Raw genomic sequence first — 19,872 nt, 5'->3', positions numbered from 1 at the left:
AAGGCAAGAAAGTTTTATGCTTAAAATTAATGTTCTTTTGGTTTCATTTATTGACTAGCCTGAGAAATAACAACAGAAGATGAGTGAGAAAACAGTGTCACTGAAAAGTTAGAGAGAACATTATGTAGCAGCAGGCAAAATTAATTCATTTTGACACTTCCATTCAGGTGGGAACACATACACACTCACTCTGCTATCCGATCTATGCACATATGCCCCTGTGTTTTTATTCAGACATGAGCATTCAGAGGCTGATGTTCAAAACTCAGTGAGGAAAATTCATCGGGAAGTTATCATCTGTCAAAATCCCAATCTTGAAAAAGAAGATAACAAACAAGTACAGTATCAGCAGCATGAAGAAGAGTCCCACAGAGAGACTCTTAAAATGCTGTTACGTACAAGCAGGCCCCTTCCATTACCTCCTCTCATTACCAACGGGTAGACAGCATTATTAAATTACTGAATTCCAGGGCTATGACAAAGCTAGCACCTGTCCTGCTCATAACATTCTTCCAACTCCAGCTATTCTCCCTTCTTGAAGAGCCTTCTGAGTGATGAACAGCACCTTCATCACTGTGGTACTGAGCTTTTGAACTCTTTGTCCCACATCTAATTCTCCATAAGGGTCTTAAGGCAAGTGTCTCTCCTGAAACACAGTGCCTTCTAGGCTAGAGTGTCACCATCCCCAGAGAGATATATTGTTGGAGAGAGTCTGTCAGGAGTCTCCTTGTCTTAGGAAGTGCCCAAAGATCAGAGGCTCTTACTGGCTGCAGTACGATTGGAGCAAGACAGTGTTATGAACACAAGTCTTCTCTACTGTTACTTGCTGCTTTCCTACAGGGAAGTTTAGACAAGGTCACCTGACAGGACAAAGGGAGGTTGTTAGGTCTAAAGAGAAAAATAATATAGGAACATGAAGGAGGCAGAGGTAAGATGTGTTTCTTGAGCATTTGGAACTGTGGTCTGCACTAAGACTTTTTTCTGGAAAAGCTCAAATTACATTATTTGACAGCGGAGTGACAGCAGCCTCAGTAGTCACCTAAATTGATACCTGTTGTTTCACCCAAGCCATGCCTGGGCTTCTGCAGCAATGTTGCTTCAGTCACCTTGCACAGGAGTTTCCCCTAGTACCTACCTGAAACTTCTCCTTCCTCCCCTTCAGCCTGCTGCTTCTAAGTGCTGCCATCGTCTGCAACCAATTTTCCCACTTCTGTCCTTCCCTTAAAGGACACCTACTTCAGGTCTGTATTCCTTTGGCTGTAAGACATAGTGTCTCACCCACCCTTCCTGGTCTTGACATTCAGATGCGATGCCCTGTTTCTTAACTACTTGGTCTGCTGTGTGAAGGCACCAGCTCACATTGACACTGCCAAACCAGGTGACTCAAATATTGCTCACAACTTAGTTATGTAGGCACCAACTGCCTACGTATTTATCCAACTCAGTAGTTTGTACAACCCATGCTGAACGACCCTGTCAGTCCTAGAGCTGGCTAGGTTATTCAAACTGCTATCACCCACCTTAGGCCAGCACACAGGACTCTTGCTGGGCCTAACACTACTCAGGGGCATTATGGATGTTGAGGCAACACAGGATTTTGCTGTATGAGTGTTTCTATACTAAGTCCCAGACCCATCCAACTGGGATACCCTGTCATTTCTAGGTAGTTACAGCTTCTTTTCCCGTTTTATTCTAAAAAATGAAAGACAGGTATGAAATCTTTTTGTGGCTCTCCACGGAGCTGAGAACACATGCTGCATACACAGAACTGGAACACGGCTGCTCTGGTTCCCACTTGCACTCAAAGAGCTTGCAGCATTTACTGGTCTCCCCATCAGACGAAACTGAACCCCTTGCCTGCAGCATTCCCACTGAGTTTGTGGCCAAGGCCAGTTACCTGCTATCAGAGGCTGGCTGCTGGACTGCCCAAAGTGGGCACCATGATGAAGGAAGGCACTGTAGCAAGGCGTGGACACATCGTCTGAAAGGGCCATGTGGAAGGGCTGAAGATCAGCCTGCCCAGAGCCGACCGGCGTGGTGGGAGTGAAAGGGGTGAGAGAGGCTCCATGAGGCTCTTGCTTTATACTGAGGGGAGAGGAGAGGTTTTCTGTGGTAGGGTAAGGGATGGACACAGACAGACACAGGGAACAGGGGGAGGAAGAGGAGGGTGGGGAAGGGAGGAGAGGAAGAACAAAATGGGTAAATGAAAATGGAGTGGTTAAAATCTACAGGGAAATTAATTTAAAAAACAAAAATAAAAATAAAAAGGTTAGAAGTAGATCAGAGGAGCCAGTGCTGAGACAACAGCAGTAACTGCACCCGGGGGCTGGGCTCTGACTGCAGGGGCAGCGGGAGATGGGGGGAGTGGAGTGCGGTGGCAGGTGGGAGGAATGGGATGCAGGACAAGGAGAGGTGAGGGAGGGGACATGCAGGAGAGGGAGGACAGGAAGAAGCGTAGGGTTGGGAAGGAGAAGAATGCTCTGAAGCTTCTATACTCCCTTTCCTGCTGCTTCCTCTCGCTGGCCGAGGGCGCATGAAGATGCTACACTTACACAGTTTGGCCCATTTTTCTCTCCAAACCCAAGGTAACCTTCCCCGGGAGAGTAGCGTGGTTATGAGCATCTGTTAAACAGGATGCTTGGCGTAATGGCCAAGGCTTCTCAAGCCAAATTGTGTAAAAGCTTTCACAAAAAAGGCACAGCTGAAGTTTGAAGTGGTTAAAATAAAAATGGGACTGTGTAATTAATAGGTGGACAGACAGATCAATCAATTGATCTTGTTCACAGTGGCACACTTTGGAGCTTTAACCATAAAAGCAGTCAGTACTGACTGTTATTCCAAGAGTATAGTATTGCCAGACAGATACCTTGACAGAGAGATATAATGGAGGAGAGGAAATGTGGGGGACTTATAAAAGGTCTTATTTTGATCATTGTTTGCATTGGGCCTCCATTTCTGATGTTCAGATTTGCATAGGCACAATAGATACAGCTTTGCAACTGCTCCTAACTTGGCTGCCAGGTAAGAGGTTTGGGAATTGGAGAACTCTGTGACCTAAAGCATGGGTACTCCAGAACACCCACTGTTGTTGGATCAGCAGTAACAGAGTCCTATATTTGAACACCTGAAAGAGAAGTATGCATGATGTGATCAGATCCGATCCAAATCATATAGCAAACCATCCACCCTCAGGTAAACAAATTAAAGCCAATAAATGAAAGCCATCTCTCTGCTGTGATGGCAAGTATCGCCAATAGCCTATGAAATAAGTTAGTTCTGGTGCTTTTGATTTATACAGAGAAATATAAATGTGACATATAATTAGGTCATAAATCTGACTTCATTAATGTAGAACTGGCTTAATTAACTCTAGGCACCTTATTGTGAGGCTGCGATGCTCACCTAGACAATAAAGGGCTGGGCAGTTTTTATCTGTGAATGCTGTTTATCCTGAGGCATTTGTTTCCTAAAGGTTTGCTACCTGGCAGAAATGATAGTTTACCATCTGTGTTCTCCTCCAAGTACCTCTAACCTGGACGGTCAGTAAACGTCTCTGATCACTGGGACTCCTTTGTGGCAAAGACATATGTTCATGGTTCAGTTGACTGGGAAAGATCAGTCCTGGCCAAAAGGTGCACAGTTCCTCTTTATTTAGTTTACTTATGTGAAGTCTCTGGTATGCTGAGTGAGGATTGTAATTTCTTCTCCTTTTTTGCTATAGGAAGGTCTGTTTGGTGAGGATATGGGAAACAGAAGCTGGACTATCTGGTTCTTGTTGCACAGCTAATTAAAGTCAGCAGAGTAGGCAGCATATCAGCACCTAGTTTCTGCTTTTTACAACTATATATTATTCTAAAATCCTACCAGTGAGCCTTCATGTGCCAGTGCTGGTCTCTGTAGATGGAGAACCCCCAAAGCTATTTTTCTCCTGCTTTCTTTGTCATCAGATGGCAAGAAGTGCACAGATTTACCTTGAGGACAGACAGGCAGATTCACCACCAGCAGTCTGGGAGTGCTGAAGCCTTTATCCAAATAATGTTGATACTAGATAATTTGGATGAATAGATCTATCTGCATGCAGAAGGCTAAAAGTTCCCCTGGCTCTCAGGGGCTGCAAATGAAGTGATATTTTTCAAGGAAGTCATTTGACAGTCATACCTAAATAAGCTAGGGATGCTTTGGTCCTGGGCATTTTCTAGGCTACTTTTTCAGCTCTCTGTGATGTGCAAGAGAGAGCAGGTGTGGGGAGCTACTGGGGAGGAAGGGGCAGAGAAGTAGATGGACATGGGAAGCGTGGGTGGGCAGAAGCAAGAGGTGCTATGGGCAGAGGTTAATCCTGTTTGCACAGCCCCCAGGCACGGTGGGTTTCCTAGTCCCTCCCCTGCTTTATTTCTCTTTTAAAGCATGGAATTTTCAGCTATAATCCTTCCTAAACCACAGCATTTTTCAGGCGCTCTGTGTAAGTGAAACCATAATCTCTGGTAAAACAGACCGCTTAAGCTGCTGTAGCATTAGGCCAATCTGATCCAGCCCCTGGATTTCCGCTCTGCCCAGCCACCACCGAGAGGATTTCAGCCTGAAAGACTGTCTAAAGCCCTTGCAATGGCAACAACAGTGCTAGGCCTTGCCTTGCAAAGCTGAGAAGGGTTAAGGGACCAGGAGCTATTTGTCCCGGTGCTTTGAGGCTGTTAAAGCCCCTGTCAGACTCACTGTGGAGATGAGCCCAGCCCTTTCTTGAACACATCAAGGCTTATGAAGAAAAATTCCTCGCACCTTCCAGAGGCAGCACTGCTTACTCAGTGCAGGGGAATAAAGAAGTCAACAGCAACATGGCAAAGAGACTAGGACACAATAACACTAAACACTCTTCTCTCTAAGAGTAGTAGAGAGGAGGCGAGGATAAGGTCAGACAGTGAATGATTGCACAACCAAAACTCAGACTTTTTATGTGTCTATCTGTCTATCCCTCTATGCTCTGCAACTGCACAGATATAACTTATATTCCATGTATCTTTACTGGTGGCTGGCATTCACCAATTTTTACTCCTTGGTTGTCCAACTCTCCCCTGACTAAAAGCACCTGAATTCTGTCTCTGATATAACTCCTGCCACTGCTATGCTGGAATAATTGCCCCAGCAATGAATTATAGCTCCAAAGTCTGTCAGTGTAGATGAGATCAATTGATTGATCTATCTATCTATCCACCTGTGAATGGCACAGTCCCATTTTTCATTTTAACCACCTCAAACTTCAGCTGCACCTTTTTTATTTTCACATCTAATTTTCTCCATTCTCTAATTCTTTCGTATTTGTGATGGAGAACTTGCCCCTTCCTATCCCAAGTCCTGCTAGTGTTAGCGAGCTGTGGAGCAGTGCCGTACTGGTTTGTCTGTGTCTTTGGGGGTGTCCCTCAGAAAGGCTGCATCAGGCAACCCCAAGGTATCTGTCAGTGTCTGTCCTAAGGCTGGAATACCAACCTGTAATTAAATGGGGGGTGGAATGAGTTTGAAACCACCCCGAATCAGCAGAAATCTATTCCTGTCCCAGGCTCCTTTCATCTTCTAAATGGCAAATGATATCCTTGTTTATAAGCAACAATGTCATGGTGGGGGAAATTTGAAAGGGTCAGCAGGGTGGGATTAGAGCTGGAAATATAGCAGAGGACTACATATTTTCTGCATCTCCTGCTCCTCTCTTTTTGACTGTACTTGCTGAGTTATGGCTGGTTTTCTTCCTTTCTAACCCTCTCCTCTGTTATCCTGCGGAGAGCTAGAACTGGTGATCTCTGGCCTAAATTCCCCCTGCGAATTAAGGGATTTTAGCCAGACAGGGTGAGAGGAAGATTCACAGCTTTGGGTTCCTACAGAGACTCATCTCAGCTTTTATCGTGCTCTCTGCTGCTGAAGGGAAGTAAGGGCGTTTGCAGGACTAGATAAACTGCTTGTTTTTCATTGCTGTCTTCCTGGAGGATAAGCTACCTGCATCCAGTGCTTCTTTTCAGTAAAAAAAGAATATCAAGATGGCACATCCCTGCGTAAAGGACCCTCTTGACAATGTTTAGCGTTCTTCATCGTTTCCTGGAGTCTCTATAAAATATTTATATGACCCCAGCGCTGCACTCTTTAGAACAGATATCCTTACAGCATCCCTTAGGGATCGCTGTTTTGTCTGTGAGGAACTGATGCCAGAGAAGATGTATTCAAGTTTGTGTAGGAATGCTGTGCCAAAGCTGAATGTTATCTCAGGTGTTTTGAATCCTGTGTTTGTACCCACCATCAAAACATCTTTTTCCATATTTGCATTCTGCATTCCTCAGAAGGATTTCATTGTGGCAAACAGAATGGGACTGGGTCCTCAGCATTCATGAACTGGTGAGTTTACACTACAGCCAGTGGAGTCACATCGCTTTATCCCTCGTGAGAATCTTGTCTTAGAAAATTCTAGAAGTCATACAAAAGCCTATCTTTCCCTTTTGCTGTCTGTCACATCAGAAGAACCACCTTTTGTTTCATTTCTTAGTTTTCTAGCTTTTCTTTTGAAAAAAGCATTATTCAAGTTGCACTGAAGATAAAGATCATTGTATTTTTCTTCCCTTCCCTGTGATCATGGCAGACCTTTGCTAGAACAACTGAAAAGTGTGCAAGGACTAACCTGCTTCTCACTGTACCTTTCTTGTCTTCTCTTTGTATCCCTGCTGACTAGAGAATGGGCCTTGTGTGTTAAGGTTTATTTTCTGCTTCTGCACAGATCCATCCATGTTCTTAGCCCAATACTTTACTTGTGGGTTGTTGAAATACATGTTTAGACAAACAACCTTGGATTGCTTTCCCTTGAGAGTCAAAACTGTTGTGATATCATTGATGTCAAGTTTTGAAATCTATTTGCCCCATTTTTTATAAAACTGGATTTTATAAATCGAGATTTTGCATATGATCTAGTAACTGCTGCTCCTGAAGTAAACTGACCTGCTAACTCTTTATGTGACTTTGGAAAGAAAAAGTTTTATAGTATTCATACAGACTAAAATGTGGAGCTTCTGGTTGACCTGTGATCTGGACTTACTCTTTGAAGCTAGCTGAGTACTGTTTGTGTTAATCACTTGAGAGCTCCACTGGAGACAACCTCATGTGGCTTTAAGTACATTTGTTTGCAGATTGAGCTGATGAAGGAAGATGTGCTTTAAAGTCTTCGACAGAAAAAAAAAGACGTGCCACTTGTGCACTTGGCAAACAGAGTTCAGTAGAGTTCATATTCTTGTCCCCTTTCTTGAGTCCAAGCCCATCAGGTTGGGCAATTACTTCTGCTTTAAAGTGTATTAAAGTATTCCTTGGTGGGTTGAGACTTGAATGTTGCCTCTTAAACAAGATGCTTTTGAAATATATACTTGGAAATGTAAGTAGAACATGTTAGTTTTTCACACAATTCTCGTTATAGGTATCTCCAAGATTTCATCACAGTTATATTCTGCTGATCATAAGATAGGATAGATCTTCCTGGGTAGCCCATAGCAATACTAAACCTGCAAAGAAGGGCCAAAGATTGCTGTAAGCTCTCCAGTTCTCTGAAAGACCGCAGTGGGCAATTGCAACTGTACAAGCAGCTGGCCTGATTAAATCCAGTACAGCTGATGGACATCAAAAGTTATTAACACCTGCTGACGGGTGTTGCTTAACTCAGATATAAAGCATAGTCTTTGCTGTCAGTGGGCAAATATCTACATCACAAAAATTTAATCACAGACATACTTATTGGAATCTTCATTTAGCCTCAAAAGGAAAGGCAAAAACTGAACTGTTGCAAAGACAATATAATTATTTTATCTTAAAAAAGTCCCTTTTTGTCCAGCAGCATAGAGTGTGGTAGCCTGAAATACTGTCCCCTTGCTGAGGGAAATCGGACTGGGAATGCCAATTCACTGCTATTGTCATTACATGACATTATTGTCATTCACTGCTATTGTTCACTTAAAAGCTAATTTAAGGAACATGAGACATTATTTCTTTTGGGCCCATCCATTTCTGGGGTCCTCACTTGAACATGACTTTCAAGCCCATGGGCCACCTTCTTCAGCATCATAAAGTTATTTTCAGTGGAACTTCCATTGTGTGTATGGAAATTGTTATGTGATTCCTCTCCTTCCCGCTACTCCTGTGCCAGGATCGTTCATCTGACCATCCATCACCCTCAGCCATTTGGTCCTGGAGAAGACTAGTAACACCTTTTGCCTTTCCAAATTCCTTGACTAGATAAGAAGATACTATCTATTCTTAGGGATGGGAAACAGTTGATGAAATCTGGAGGTCCTGTGGACTTCTATTTTTGCTAAATTCCTCATCTTAAATAGAGGAGAGGCTTGCTCACAGAAAATACCTCCTTCATTTTGATGAGGCAGGATAGTAGCAACCTTGCAGCAGCCACATGAATGATTATCGCATTCCCTTTTCAGGGCATTGGGGCATCCAGGGATCCAGGCATCCAACAGCCTGACTGCTGGTGGCAGCGGCCAGGGTGCTGTGCCGCAGGGCGCAGGTCTGCCTATGTGGGATCTGCTGTCACCAAAGCCAATCTGAGGCCCCTAGCAGTTTGTTGAAGAGGTTTTCTTAAGCCAGCTCAGCCAAGCCCTGACCAGGGCTATTGCTCCCTGGTGTCAGAGGCTAAAGTAGATTGGAGCAAGGCAGGAAATTTTCACCAGTACAAACAAGGAAAAGGAGAAGGAAGTGCTCCTCCCCTCAGAGTAATGATATAAATACAACTTATAATGGTCAGTTTTAATCATGATTTAAAACAACAAGCTGTATCAACTTGTTTTACATTTCTAAAAGGTTGAATTTTATGGCTGGTAACAAATATTTTGTCAAATACAAAATTTACGCTAAATGTGGTTATTTCAATTTTTGCGAAGTAGATGAACTGCATCTGTGCACATTTATTTAAGCAATTATGTTGTTTAATATAATTTGTCTTTACATATTATTATATGATAAAATAGTGAACGATGAGTCCATATTATTATTTTATTAGATTATTAACTTTTTACTTGTGATCTGTGTCAAGTTATATTTGGATGGAAATTAGAGTTAAATTAAAAACACCATTTGTAATTATTCATGCTAATTAAATAAAATGACCTCAGGTTCCCTGACTTCCTAGATATACTAGAACAGGAAAAACAAGCTAAGCAGGTTTTGCATTAAAAATGACTTATTAAACGAAGGAAAAGATATGTATAAGGAGGAAATGGAGCTGATTTTAGAACTAATAGATCTGATCCTTTCACCCCAAGCTTAATTCACTCACCAATAGAGGAAAACAAACTTTCCTGCTTTTTCAAATCCTAGTTTGTTTCTTAGTTTTTAATGACCTGGTTATTGAACTGAACAAAATTCTCTTCAGTTCACTCACTATGCTGAAACAAAGGAAATAATATCTTTTCATCCTGCAGGAGGCTGAAGTTCTCAAAAGATAGTTTATCGTTTCAGAAAAACTTCAGATCCAGGTGTCTAGCCAGTGATTTCTCTGTGCTTAGCATCACAAAGTTCTTGAAAACTTCCACAGACATCAGATGCTGTTTAAGTACTATTTTTGTATGTCTTTCAGACATAGCAAGTAGACATAATATAAGTAATTATAATGTTTTTTTTTTGCACACATTCATGCGTGAATTTTAAAAATTAACTTAAACTGAAAAACCATCTAACCCCATGCCAGGGAGTGGAGGTCTGGTGTAAAGTGAGATTGATGGGGTTTGTGCTTTTTTGATGCCTTTGACACATCCTGAGTTGTTATCAGGATTTCTCACCGTGGATGATACCTTGTTGCTTTAGGGAAAAATTTATTTCCCAGAGAAAAGGAAACATTTTCTCTACAGGGCCTGGTAGCTGTTTTGGTGGGTGATGACAATTTTAAGTGTTACCTATTCCTGTTAAGAGGTGCCAAGCATAGCACAGAAGTGCTCAGAACAGAAACCCCCTCACAGAAAGAGAAGGGGACCCATCCTCCCATTTCAGTCAACAGCAGAAGTTGCTGAAGTGATTGTTTTTACCCTGTTTTTCTTGGGCTTGTTTTTTCTTTGCAGATCTCACTGATTGTAGTGGGCTGGCAAACAAGTCTATTTAGTTAAAACTACTGGGATTCAATTAAGGGAAGTTTTTCTTTACCTTTGCTGTAATTTTACAATCCATCTAGTAGGTAAATCCTCCCCTTTAGTAGTCTGTTAATAAGCAAGTTTCAAGCCATACATGAAAAGCCCATTGTGTTTTACTTTGCATAGTGCTGCCTCTCTTTTGGGTATCTTCTGGGCTAGACAATTGAGTTGGAAAGGGCTCTGCTCCCAAACTATTAATCTAAGTCCCCGGAACTCAGAACCTCGTTTGAAGACACACCACTTCTTTCATGCATTCTTATTCCCAAAGATGTGACTTCTGATGGAGCTTTAAGAAGGATCTTAACCTTTCTTCTCAAAGGATTCAAAGCTTCTGTGAACAACCTTGTGCTTTTAAAATACTCCTGTTGCTAGTGCCAAAATCTTGAGGTTCTCCTCCGCTCACCTTTTGGGTGTTAGCTACTGAGTACCTTCCAAAATCAGACCTGTGGAAACTACTGAATAAAATAAAGCTATTGAGGTTCTCTGTGTTTCCTTAGCCCTGTACGGTTTTATACTCATCTGCCTGGGCTGTTTGCCTTCAATAGAAATAACTGAAGTAGAACATCTCTGAACAACAGAATTCTTGTCCTGGTGTTCAGCTGCATATACATGCCTTATCTTGGTATGTTGAAGCTTGGATTTTTGCTTCTAGGAAATCCGATGTGTGTCCAAAGATACTGTCCAAGAAACTGTCAGGGATCTATGCCAATCTAGCTCTGATGGCCACGCGACATCGAGGCAAGATGTAGCTGGCCCACTGGCCTGTGTGTGAAAGAGGAGCTGAGGTGGTGTTCTCAGACAGCTTTTAAGAGCTTTCTCTCTCTGATACTTCATAAGGAAGTGGCAAATTTCTACATTATCAGTTCTATATGAAGGACGGCGGGACCATGTTTCCTAGCCCAGTGCTCAGCTCACCCCAAAGCATCAGCTCATTCATGGAAATTCCTTGCAGGTACTTAATGGGGAGAAATAAGGGTGACCTGTCTGCTCCATAGTAAGCAAATGTTTTTGTTTACTTGGTTTAGGAGATGTGAATAATAAATGGACCATCTAAGATGCATTAGATAGAATAATTGTCTGAAAGGTGGTGTTTGATATTGGCAGTACTGGGCAAGGCTATGCTGTATGTAACTGTGGCGCTATGTGGTGCCTTTGGATAGATGCCCAGAACTTTGGGGAAGGGCTTCCTCACGTTGGGAAGGCGGCTGCCTGTTTTGCAGCATTTCTAGCTCTTCAAGAAGCTCAAAGAGGGACAGCAACATCTGTACTTGACAATCTCACTATGTTCCCAGATTTTAGGTGGTTATATATTGTTGAGGTTTTGATGGCTTTTGGAGGGGTGTATTCTCAGGATGGTGTGAGCTGAAAGAGCTTGCTAAAGCAAGCTAGTCATGAGCCATGGAGAGGAGGACTTTCTCTGAAGTCTTCAGAAAGGGCAAGAATCCAATGCCAGACAGCTTTGGTCTGGAAAGATCTAGTGATAATTTTTTCTGTCTGGGAAGACTGAGCTGGGGAGACTTTCCTGTCAAATGAAGCTAAATCTTATATCCTGAAGTGACTGCACACAGAGTTTGTACCCTGCTTGGGTGGATTTATTTCACGTTAGTTTTAGATATCACCTGGGTTCACAGACTGCCCTGGACAAGAGCAAAGAGGCATTTCAAAGATGACAGTGTTGCCACATAACAGGCAGCCAGCAATTCAATACTTGCTATTACTCCAATATCCCTTCTTGGGAGAGGGATCTGGGTGACACCAAAGACATCTGCATGCTCCCAGCCTCTTGCTTAATTTCCTGGCCAGGGCAGATCAGAGGCAGCACTGAGTTCCTCACCTCTCTGGTCCTTCCTGAGAGCATTGCCCAGCCCCACAGCAAATATATAATGAATCATTCATCTTTAATAGATTATGCAAATTGAGGACATCAGATCAATGAAGATCAATAACTGCAACCATTTAATTGCCAGCAAAAACATTTTAAGAATGAGCATTATCTGAAGTCCTTTCTTGGGTAATGGCACCATTAATCCAAACACTGGATCCTGGCCTAAGTGTAGAGGAAAAATTCTCTGCCCCTCTTTCCCTGTTGCCTTTCAGGGTGTTGAGGGTTTTCTTTTCCCTTTTCGTTTCCAGTTTCTGAGTTTCCCCATCATTACCACCAGTGAACAGCTCCCAACACTAATAGTTCTGCTTTTGTTACTCTGTGCTGATTGAAATGTCGCATACAGATTGAGATGTTAGTGCTAAGTTGCCACCTGGGAATGTCAAGCTAGGTCTGAAATGAACTTTTCTCACTCTTGGATCCAGATGGATCAGATGGGGATGTTCTCGAGCTGAGATGGGAGTGTTGCAGGGAATAGAGTGAGGATGGCACGGAGTGGGGGAGACATGAAGATGATTTTCTGCCTCAACCCACAGCCACTTCTGTGAGGCCAAATCTGTCTCCTGCCGTCCCCTTGTGAGAGTCATGTCCAAAGCTTGTCCAGTGTCCCCAGCCTTTGGGAAATCTGCTTTCATATTAACAGGCTGGAATGCATCCTCTTCGCTTAGGTAGAATGACTAAGAAGAATTATTTTAATGGCCCATTTGAATCTCAAGCTCTGATTTTAGGCACCTCACCTTTACATCCAGCTATGGGGATCTGCCTCCCATGAAGGAGGGACAGTACTGCTCTCCTACTGGCTTTGCCCTCCAAAGACAGGAAAGCGTTTCCTGTAAGAAATGCAGATCTGCTAAATGGTAGATGGACACCAGCTGAGTTTTCTTTTCCATATGCAAATACAATGAAAGATGGAACAGTTTTGCCACAGCTGAGCCATTTTTTTCTGGCTGGCTAAGAAACTGCATGGCTACAAAGATCCTGGATCAAGCCTGATAGCAGTAAAAGCCACGAAAAAAGTCTGAGGATGTCACGCTTTCTAGACACACCCTAAACATGCAGTTCACCTCCCCATGGTTCTCCACGATATTTTGCAGACCTCACCCTGGATATCCTCTGTATTCGAGGTAACTGTTACTAATCCTGCCCCGGTCCCAAAGTTCCTGGTAGCCCAAAGTTGTGTACAACAATATGCCCTTGCTCGGTGTTTACTGAACAAGCAATGACTGTCTGCCTCAGCCACGAGCTGCTCTGAGGCTGTTTGCAGGGGCTTCTGCAGGAAAACATTGAGATACAACCTCCAGTGCAGCTGCTGCAGAAATTGCCTCCTACTTCCGTGCATCCCGATTCCTTTACTGTCTTGCATTTGCTCTCATTTCCTACTGTCCCAGACACTCCTGAGGTTAATGTGCCCACACGTGAGGGAAGGGGGAAGGCTGTGAACAAATTTATTTTGCCAGCTGCTGTTAGAGACTCATGGGCTTAAGGAAGAGGGAGTTTAGCTGCCACAGTTCAGCACAGCTCAGTATCTAGATTGCAAATGCCCCTTCCAAATGCCAGAGCTGAATAAAGCTTAAATTATTATTTCTCCCTGAGAAAACCAAGTGCAGATCGTGGGTAAGCCACAACCCTCTTGTTCTCAGACACAAAGAAAAAAAAATCACAGTGCGTATTTGGACATATTTGTCCTCCACCAACATCCATCCCTAAGCCCCATCTGGGCACACAAGTTCCTGATCCACACCTGGGCACCGCTAGGTGTACCCAAAACTGCCAATACTCTGGATTTCAAGCTTCTCTTGAGCCCTTACGTCCTCCACAGTCTTTCTGTCTCTCTCCATGTTTGCCACAGAGGGATCTCTTGCATTAGCAGAAAAAGCAGAAGCTAATGGTGATGAGGGAAATAAATAAAAAGCTTGGTTCTGCTGTTTGGTCAAGCGGCTTACCGGTCACCACAGGGTACGTCTGGGGTCCTGACACATTTGTCCCCAGGTCTGGGTTAGCAGAGGTGGATAGACTTGATTTGACTTCATCGAGACCAGGGGTCAGAGCTGGGAGGGAGTACTCATTACCCTGGGGAAGAGAGGAGAAAGACAGCTCGCTATTGATGCGCCAGGAGAAAGGGAAGGGTGTACAGATGAGGGGGAGGAAGAGGAGAGATGCAAACCCCTGCACAGATGGAGGAAGAGGAGGAGGAGGATATGGAGAAGATGAAGTGACAAGAGGGTTGCGGGAGGGGTTCCTAGGATGAGCTATCCCACCTGCCTCTGCGCCACTGAGAAGAGGAAGCGGGATGAGGGATCTGGCCCATTATCTGTGGTGTGACTGAGCCTTCGTTTGGTGTGATAGGGACGGGGATGGCTGCCTGTGCCAGCCCAGGGGAGAAGAAACGGGAAATCCACCTCCCCTCCCCTCGGCTGAGATGTTTGCCCTGGTGACAAGGACAGCTGGGCAGAGGACTGCAATGATGTGACTGGGACAGGTGGGCTGCAGGAAGCAGACAGTGCTGCCCTAGTGTAGCCAGGCTCTCTGCTGGGTCCTCTGCCTCCCCTCTGCTGCTACCTCTGTCCTCGCTCTTTAAAAACAAACAAAGAAGCTTCATCCCCTGCCTCTGTCACTCTGTGCAGTGGGGTATGAAATTGGGGAGGGGGGAGCCACATGGCTAACAGAAGGGTGGGAGGGGGAGAGCCATTGAATCTGAAAGGGTGTCCTGTCCGAAAGGCTCTGGTAATTGCCTTTTTATTGTGGCAGCCTCCGGACCAGATGCGGGAGCTGGAGAAACCAGGAAGGCTACAAAACAGCAGGAAAAGTTGCTCTGATTAATATTACGTTAAATTAAAACTGATTTTCTGCTCTTTCTGCTCTGTTTTTTTTTCCATGCGCTTCCCCAACCCCCTCCCCACATCTCCCCCTCCTCCAGCGGGCTCCCCACACACTGCCCCCTCCCCGCCCCTGTCCCTGCTTGGCTAGGACTGCCTAGTCATTTCCAATTCCTTCTCGTATTGATCTTCCTGTAGAAATCAGTTTTGTAATTAGCTGCAAATTAGGCCTTCTACTGGGGGTGAGCCTGCCCCCTGATTTATCACCAGAGTAATTCGCTGTGATCGGAGAGAAATTAAAATGAACTCAATTAGGCTTCGGATTTGCTTTATGGGCCCTGCTCAGAGTTTCAGGGGGAAAAATGACTGTGCTGGTGCTTAATAGTCTAATGAAAGTAAATAAAGGTTATTCATTGTAATAAACCCAGGGACTCTGGGATGAAGGGAGTCCACAGCCAGCCTCTCCTTCTCTTCCTTTGTTGGTTTATGGCTTGGGGCGGTTTAAAAAGACTTTTGATTTTCATTTTATTAAGACAAACAGCTTTTGGGATAAAAGGCCAGGGGAGCAGAGGGGTAAGCGAAAGGGGGGCAGAGCTGCGTAAGTTCGGAAAACTAGGTTGGAGATGGGAGTCAAGTCTTTAGCTTTGGGCCATGATGGAAAATGCTCCGTTAAAGCCCAACCCTGTGGCTCGCTGGTCACCGGTGTGATCTGAGGGTGCAGGAGTTTCCGTGCAGTGCTGTGTGCCAGTGAACGTGCATGGCAGTGTTTGTGTGTGCATGGCAAGAACATGCCACATACATGCAGGTTTGTGTGCAGAGGGAGAGGCGCACATGGGGATTTAGGGAGAGCACCATGTGCATGTTCATGAGAGGAGGTAGAGCTCGTGTATACGCGTGCATCAGCATGGTGATGTATTTACAACTAGAAAATGTTGTGATGTGTAAATGTGATGCATGTGCAGTAACAAGTCAGTGAGAGAACATGGGGTGAAGAGGGGGAGAGTGATTTTGGTGAGGGAATCTCCCTGCCATTATCCTGTGGGTGCCTGTGGGGTCCCCATTACCAGGCCAGACCCTCACCTGCTCAGATTTGATGTGCTCTGATGTTTGAAAGACGTCAGGGTAAGAAGGACGCTCAAAAACTCGATCTAAAGCTTCCAGCTGCTGCTGGGTGAAAGTGTCGCCACGAAGGTGCTTCCGCAAAGTGTCCACGCTGCTCTGGGAATCTCCATTGGGAACTGAGCCCTCGGATACATCTGCAGGGCACAGACAGAGAAAACAGGGAGTTAGCACCACCCTGGCTCGGATCAGCAAGGGAACTGGGACAAGGATGGAGTGGGAAAGAGCAGGGCCCTCCGCCTCCACCCAGGGAGCTGTGTCCCTCCTGCGGGATGAGGAGGCTGCGGGGACCCAAGGGGAGCCCCCTCCTGTCTGCTGGGGCAGCTGGGCTGCTCCTGCAGCCTCAGTGGGACTCTCCTGCCCAGGATGAGTGAGGCTGTGAAGAATGGTGCTTGGCTCGGAGATGAGTTTCGGTTCCACTGATTTTCAGTGTTAAAAATTGCCAAATCTCCATTGCTGAGCATAAAATGGGAGCAAAGCACAGCGATTAGCATCGCTAGAAGGCTACTGGAGAGGCAGCTCACAGAGAAGCCAGTGTTGAGGATGGACCTGTACTGGAGAGGGCTGAGGAAGCCTGGAATGGAGAAAGGGCTCTCTTACAGCTTGGAAGGGAGTCAGCCTCTCTTGGAGCTCCCCAGTCCCAATAGCTGTTATAGCTTTGTTGTAATTTCCCTCTCATCTCATCTTGTCCTGTTATACCCCAAATGTGTCTTTCATCCCCCTCAGATAACAGGAATGATCCTGTTTCTTATTCCATGTTTCACCAGGGACAAGTCTCTCCCTGTGGAACATCTGTCCCATCCTAAATACGTTGGTTTCTGTTAAGAGCTCTGTCCCATTCTCCTACATGTAGCTCGTGATTTATCACAACCCATAACTCTGTTATAAAACTCCCTCCAAAATGAGAAGAATCTTTGTCAGTGCCCCTTCCTATCCAAAATGAATTATTGTATTACAAAACCTAGTCCTACTCTGTGGGAATCGACCTTCCTGGTATTCCTTTGTTCTTACTATGAAAAAAAAGCTTTTGTTTTCTCTGGTAGAAGCATCCCCAGAAGTGCCTCTCTGTCCCTGTAATATCCCTCTGACACAGTCTGGTCTCACTGCACTGCCTCCTGCCGTGTTCCAGTTCCAAGTGTGTCTTTCTCTGTTGTGCCTTCCCACATCTCTTACAGCCCACTCATTCCCTCCGAGGTGAGTCCATTATAAATGCCCTGCCTCATCCAAAGTGAATCTTTGTCTGTGATAAACCATCTTAATCACCCACCTGTTTTGGGTTTGTGTTGGGTGTGGTGGTTTGTTTTTTGGGGGGTTTTTTTGGTTCTTTTTTTTTTCCCTGTTATCCCCCAACTCAAATGAGGTGCATTTATCTCGGCTAGAACCCCTTTTTATCTGAAGTGAGTTTCCTGCTATTAGCATCTGTCACATCCAAGGTGAGTCTGTCTGCTATAACCTCCTGTCCCAGCTGAAGTGAATCTTCCTTTGTCATAATCTCTCATCTCATCTGAGGCAAGTCTGCTCGTTATAATCTTCTCCAACTGTGCTGAGTATCTTTCTGCTGTCACCTTTTAGCCTAACTTTGGTGAGACTGGCTATAATCCCATCTCATCCATGCTCATATACCTCCATACCCTCCATACTGAATCTCCACCTACTGTGCTTCATCAGACACGAGTTTGATGGTCTGATTATCACCCTGTATAACCTAAGATCAGGTTCTCCCTCTTGTGCTGCAGTTACCTCCCTGTTTATTCACTACTGTTCCTCATACTTCAGCCGGTGGCTTCCAATCTGTGAAACTCAGAAACTTACTGCCTGTCAAGAAAGTGGTTGAGTGATCTGTAAAGACCTTTTCCCTTCTCCGTGTGATTGTGAGGTGCTTGTGGGCAGCCGATGCTCCCAGGAGCCTGGAGTGGCATTCACTGTGCAACAGCCACAACCATGACACTCTGCAGCTTCATCTTTTAGCTCATGAATGGTGCCAAGATGAGTATTTTCCTGGCACAGTTAATGCCCAACTGGTGGCCTAGAGTTATAACTGAGCCTGCTGCCTTCTGGCTATGAGATATATCCGTTTATAGGTGATTATACGATATGATATAATCAATAGTACATTATATACAGTAACGTAGTACAGTACCACTTGCAAGACCATAGAAAATATTACATATTGATTTGTCCCAGCCAGCAGCCTTCCCTTGAGTAGCCTCTTCTCTCTTTCTTTTCCACTCCTAGCCAGGGCAGGTCTGTTTACTGGCACTGATCCCTGGCATTTTCTCCTCTCCTCAGGCTTATTTGCTCAAGGGAAAATTCTCAAGTTCCTGAAAGCTGGAGTTCATGACACATTAGACTAAGACAAAACAAAGCAAAGATCAGGCTTGGTGGACTGCACACTGTGTGTGTCACTGCAGTTTTTGTGTTCTAGATGGACTAGGCTGTTATTGCAGGGGGTGGCTTTCAGGAGGACTAGGGTAGCTCGAGGCTTATGCTCCCAGTTCCAGTAGGTACTTCTGTCTGGTTCTCCCTGTAGAAAACTGGCACAGAACTCCTGGGTCCAAGCTTGGGGGAAAAAAAAAAAAAGTGTGTTCCTGTAGCAGCATTTGTCTCAACCTGTCTGCAGCCTGTAAAGATGTTTGCCTTTCAGGATTTTTCCACGTGTCAGTCAGTGTGTATGACTGTGCACACTGCAATGCTAATACACATGGGTGTTTTTGCAGTAGGTCACTATTCTGGTATTCTTTAGATTCTGCATCACTGTACATGTCTGAGCAGCGATTCGTCTGTGGCGGCTGGTTTAGGCTATATTTGATTTTCAAGGATGGCAGCCCTACACTATGTGTGGTGTTTGGTGTGAGTGGACAGGTGTTCATGTATATGGTAAAACTTCCATTGATTGTCATTAAACTGGATTTTACCCTTAGTGAGTTGCCCTGCATGGTTGCACAGATTAGTGCACACATGCACATGTATTTGTAATTCCTGTCTGCCTGCAGACATGCATGTCTCCCGTGTGTGCACAGGCCATGCCTTTGTGTGAAGCGGCTGAAACCACAGCTTTCCCAAGTCGCTGTAGGAGTCTCTTTTCCTTCATTTATTCAGAGGCCCTTCAGATCTTGACAAATCTGTCACTCTAAATTTGCGAGAGATTATGGTGCTCTCTCCCTAGCATGGAGAGAGGTGATATATGATATCTGCTGCCCCTATTGATTGCCTGATCTGGTGGCAGAGGGCTGGCGAAATGAACTTGAAATGAACATCATGCCTCAACTCATTGTGCGTATAATACACTACTTAATCCCACATTTTTCAGCCGCTATGGAATTCAATTGATCAATCATGTCCCTCTGATAGTACTGTTTTAGGGGTTATTGCTGCTCTGCTCACTGACCTTTTTATTTATTTATTTATTTGTGTCAGCATGTGTGTGTGTGTGCTCACGTAACTGCGTATATGTATTTGGGAAACTCAGGACCAGCTGATAAGAAAGGACCTGTATAATCAGTGGAAAATGAAAGAAAAGGATGATGGGAGGAAAAAGGGCAGGAACAGGGTTAGATAAGAAATCAGAATGATCAAAGCAAGCAGATAGGGAAAGGCAGAAAAGTTGTAAGGAGAAAGGCAATGCTTTAGCTGAGGTGGGAGTTGTGGATATGGGGCACAGAGAGGCACTCTGCCATGGCCTAGGCTTTAAAATCTACAAAAGAAAACAAACTTTAGACAGAGGCCTGTAGGCTACCTGCAGGTGGACTTTGTCTAGACAGCTTGCAGTATGACTGGACTTAATAATGGCAAGGCACCCAAATCCCAAACGTCACAGAGCGATAATATAAGCTGTGCATATGGATTTTACTTATGAAGCAGAGAAGGTTTCACAGAGATGATCCTGAAAGACAGATTTATATGTTTTGTG

At 44.6% G+C, this 19,872-nt stretch overlaps 1 protein-coding gene across 5 annotated transcripts in view; it reads right to left on the bottom strand.

The window, feature by feature from the left end:
• The window catches only part of PAX2 (paired box 2), an 83,578-nt gene that overhangs the window by 9,149 nt on the left and 54,557 nt on the right, over positions 1 to 19,872 (bottom strand). For 3 of the 5 annotated variants that reach the window (XM_065638687.1, XM_065638684.1, XM_065638686.1), the window contains exons 6-7: positions 15,924 to 16,099; positions 13,971 to 14,097 (exon numbers count right to left, since the gene is read on the bottom strand). In XM_065638687.1, coding sequence (XP_065494759.1) covers positions 13,971 to 14,097; positions 15,924 to 16,099 — 303 coding nt within the window. Of the gene's footprint in view, positions 1 to 13,970; positions 14,098 to 15,923; positions 16,100 to 17,527; positions 17,536 to 19,872 lie in introns of all 5 variants that reach the window. The other 2 variants (XM_065638683.1, XM_065638685.1) reach the window with 1 other exon arrangement.

The sequence above is a fragment of the Caloenas nicobarica genome, chromosome 7 (assembly GCF_036013445.1).
Source record: "Caloenas nicobarica isolate bCalNic1 chromosome 7, bCalNic1.hap1, whole genome shotgun sequence".
Classification (NCBI taxonomy): Eukaryota; Metazoa; Chordata; class Aves; order Columbiformes; family Columbidae; genus Caloenas; species Caloenas nicobarica.
Note: the sequence above shows the minus strand (reverse complement) of the source record. Positions and strands in the feature narration are given on the sequence as shown.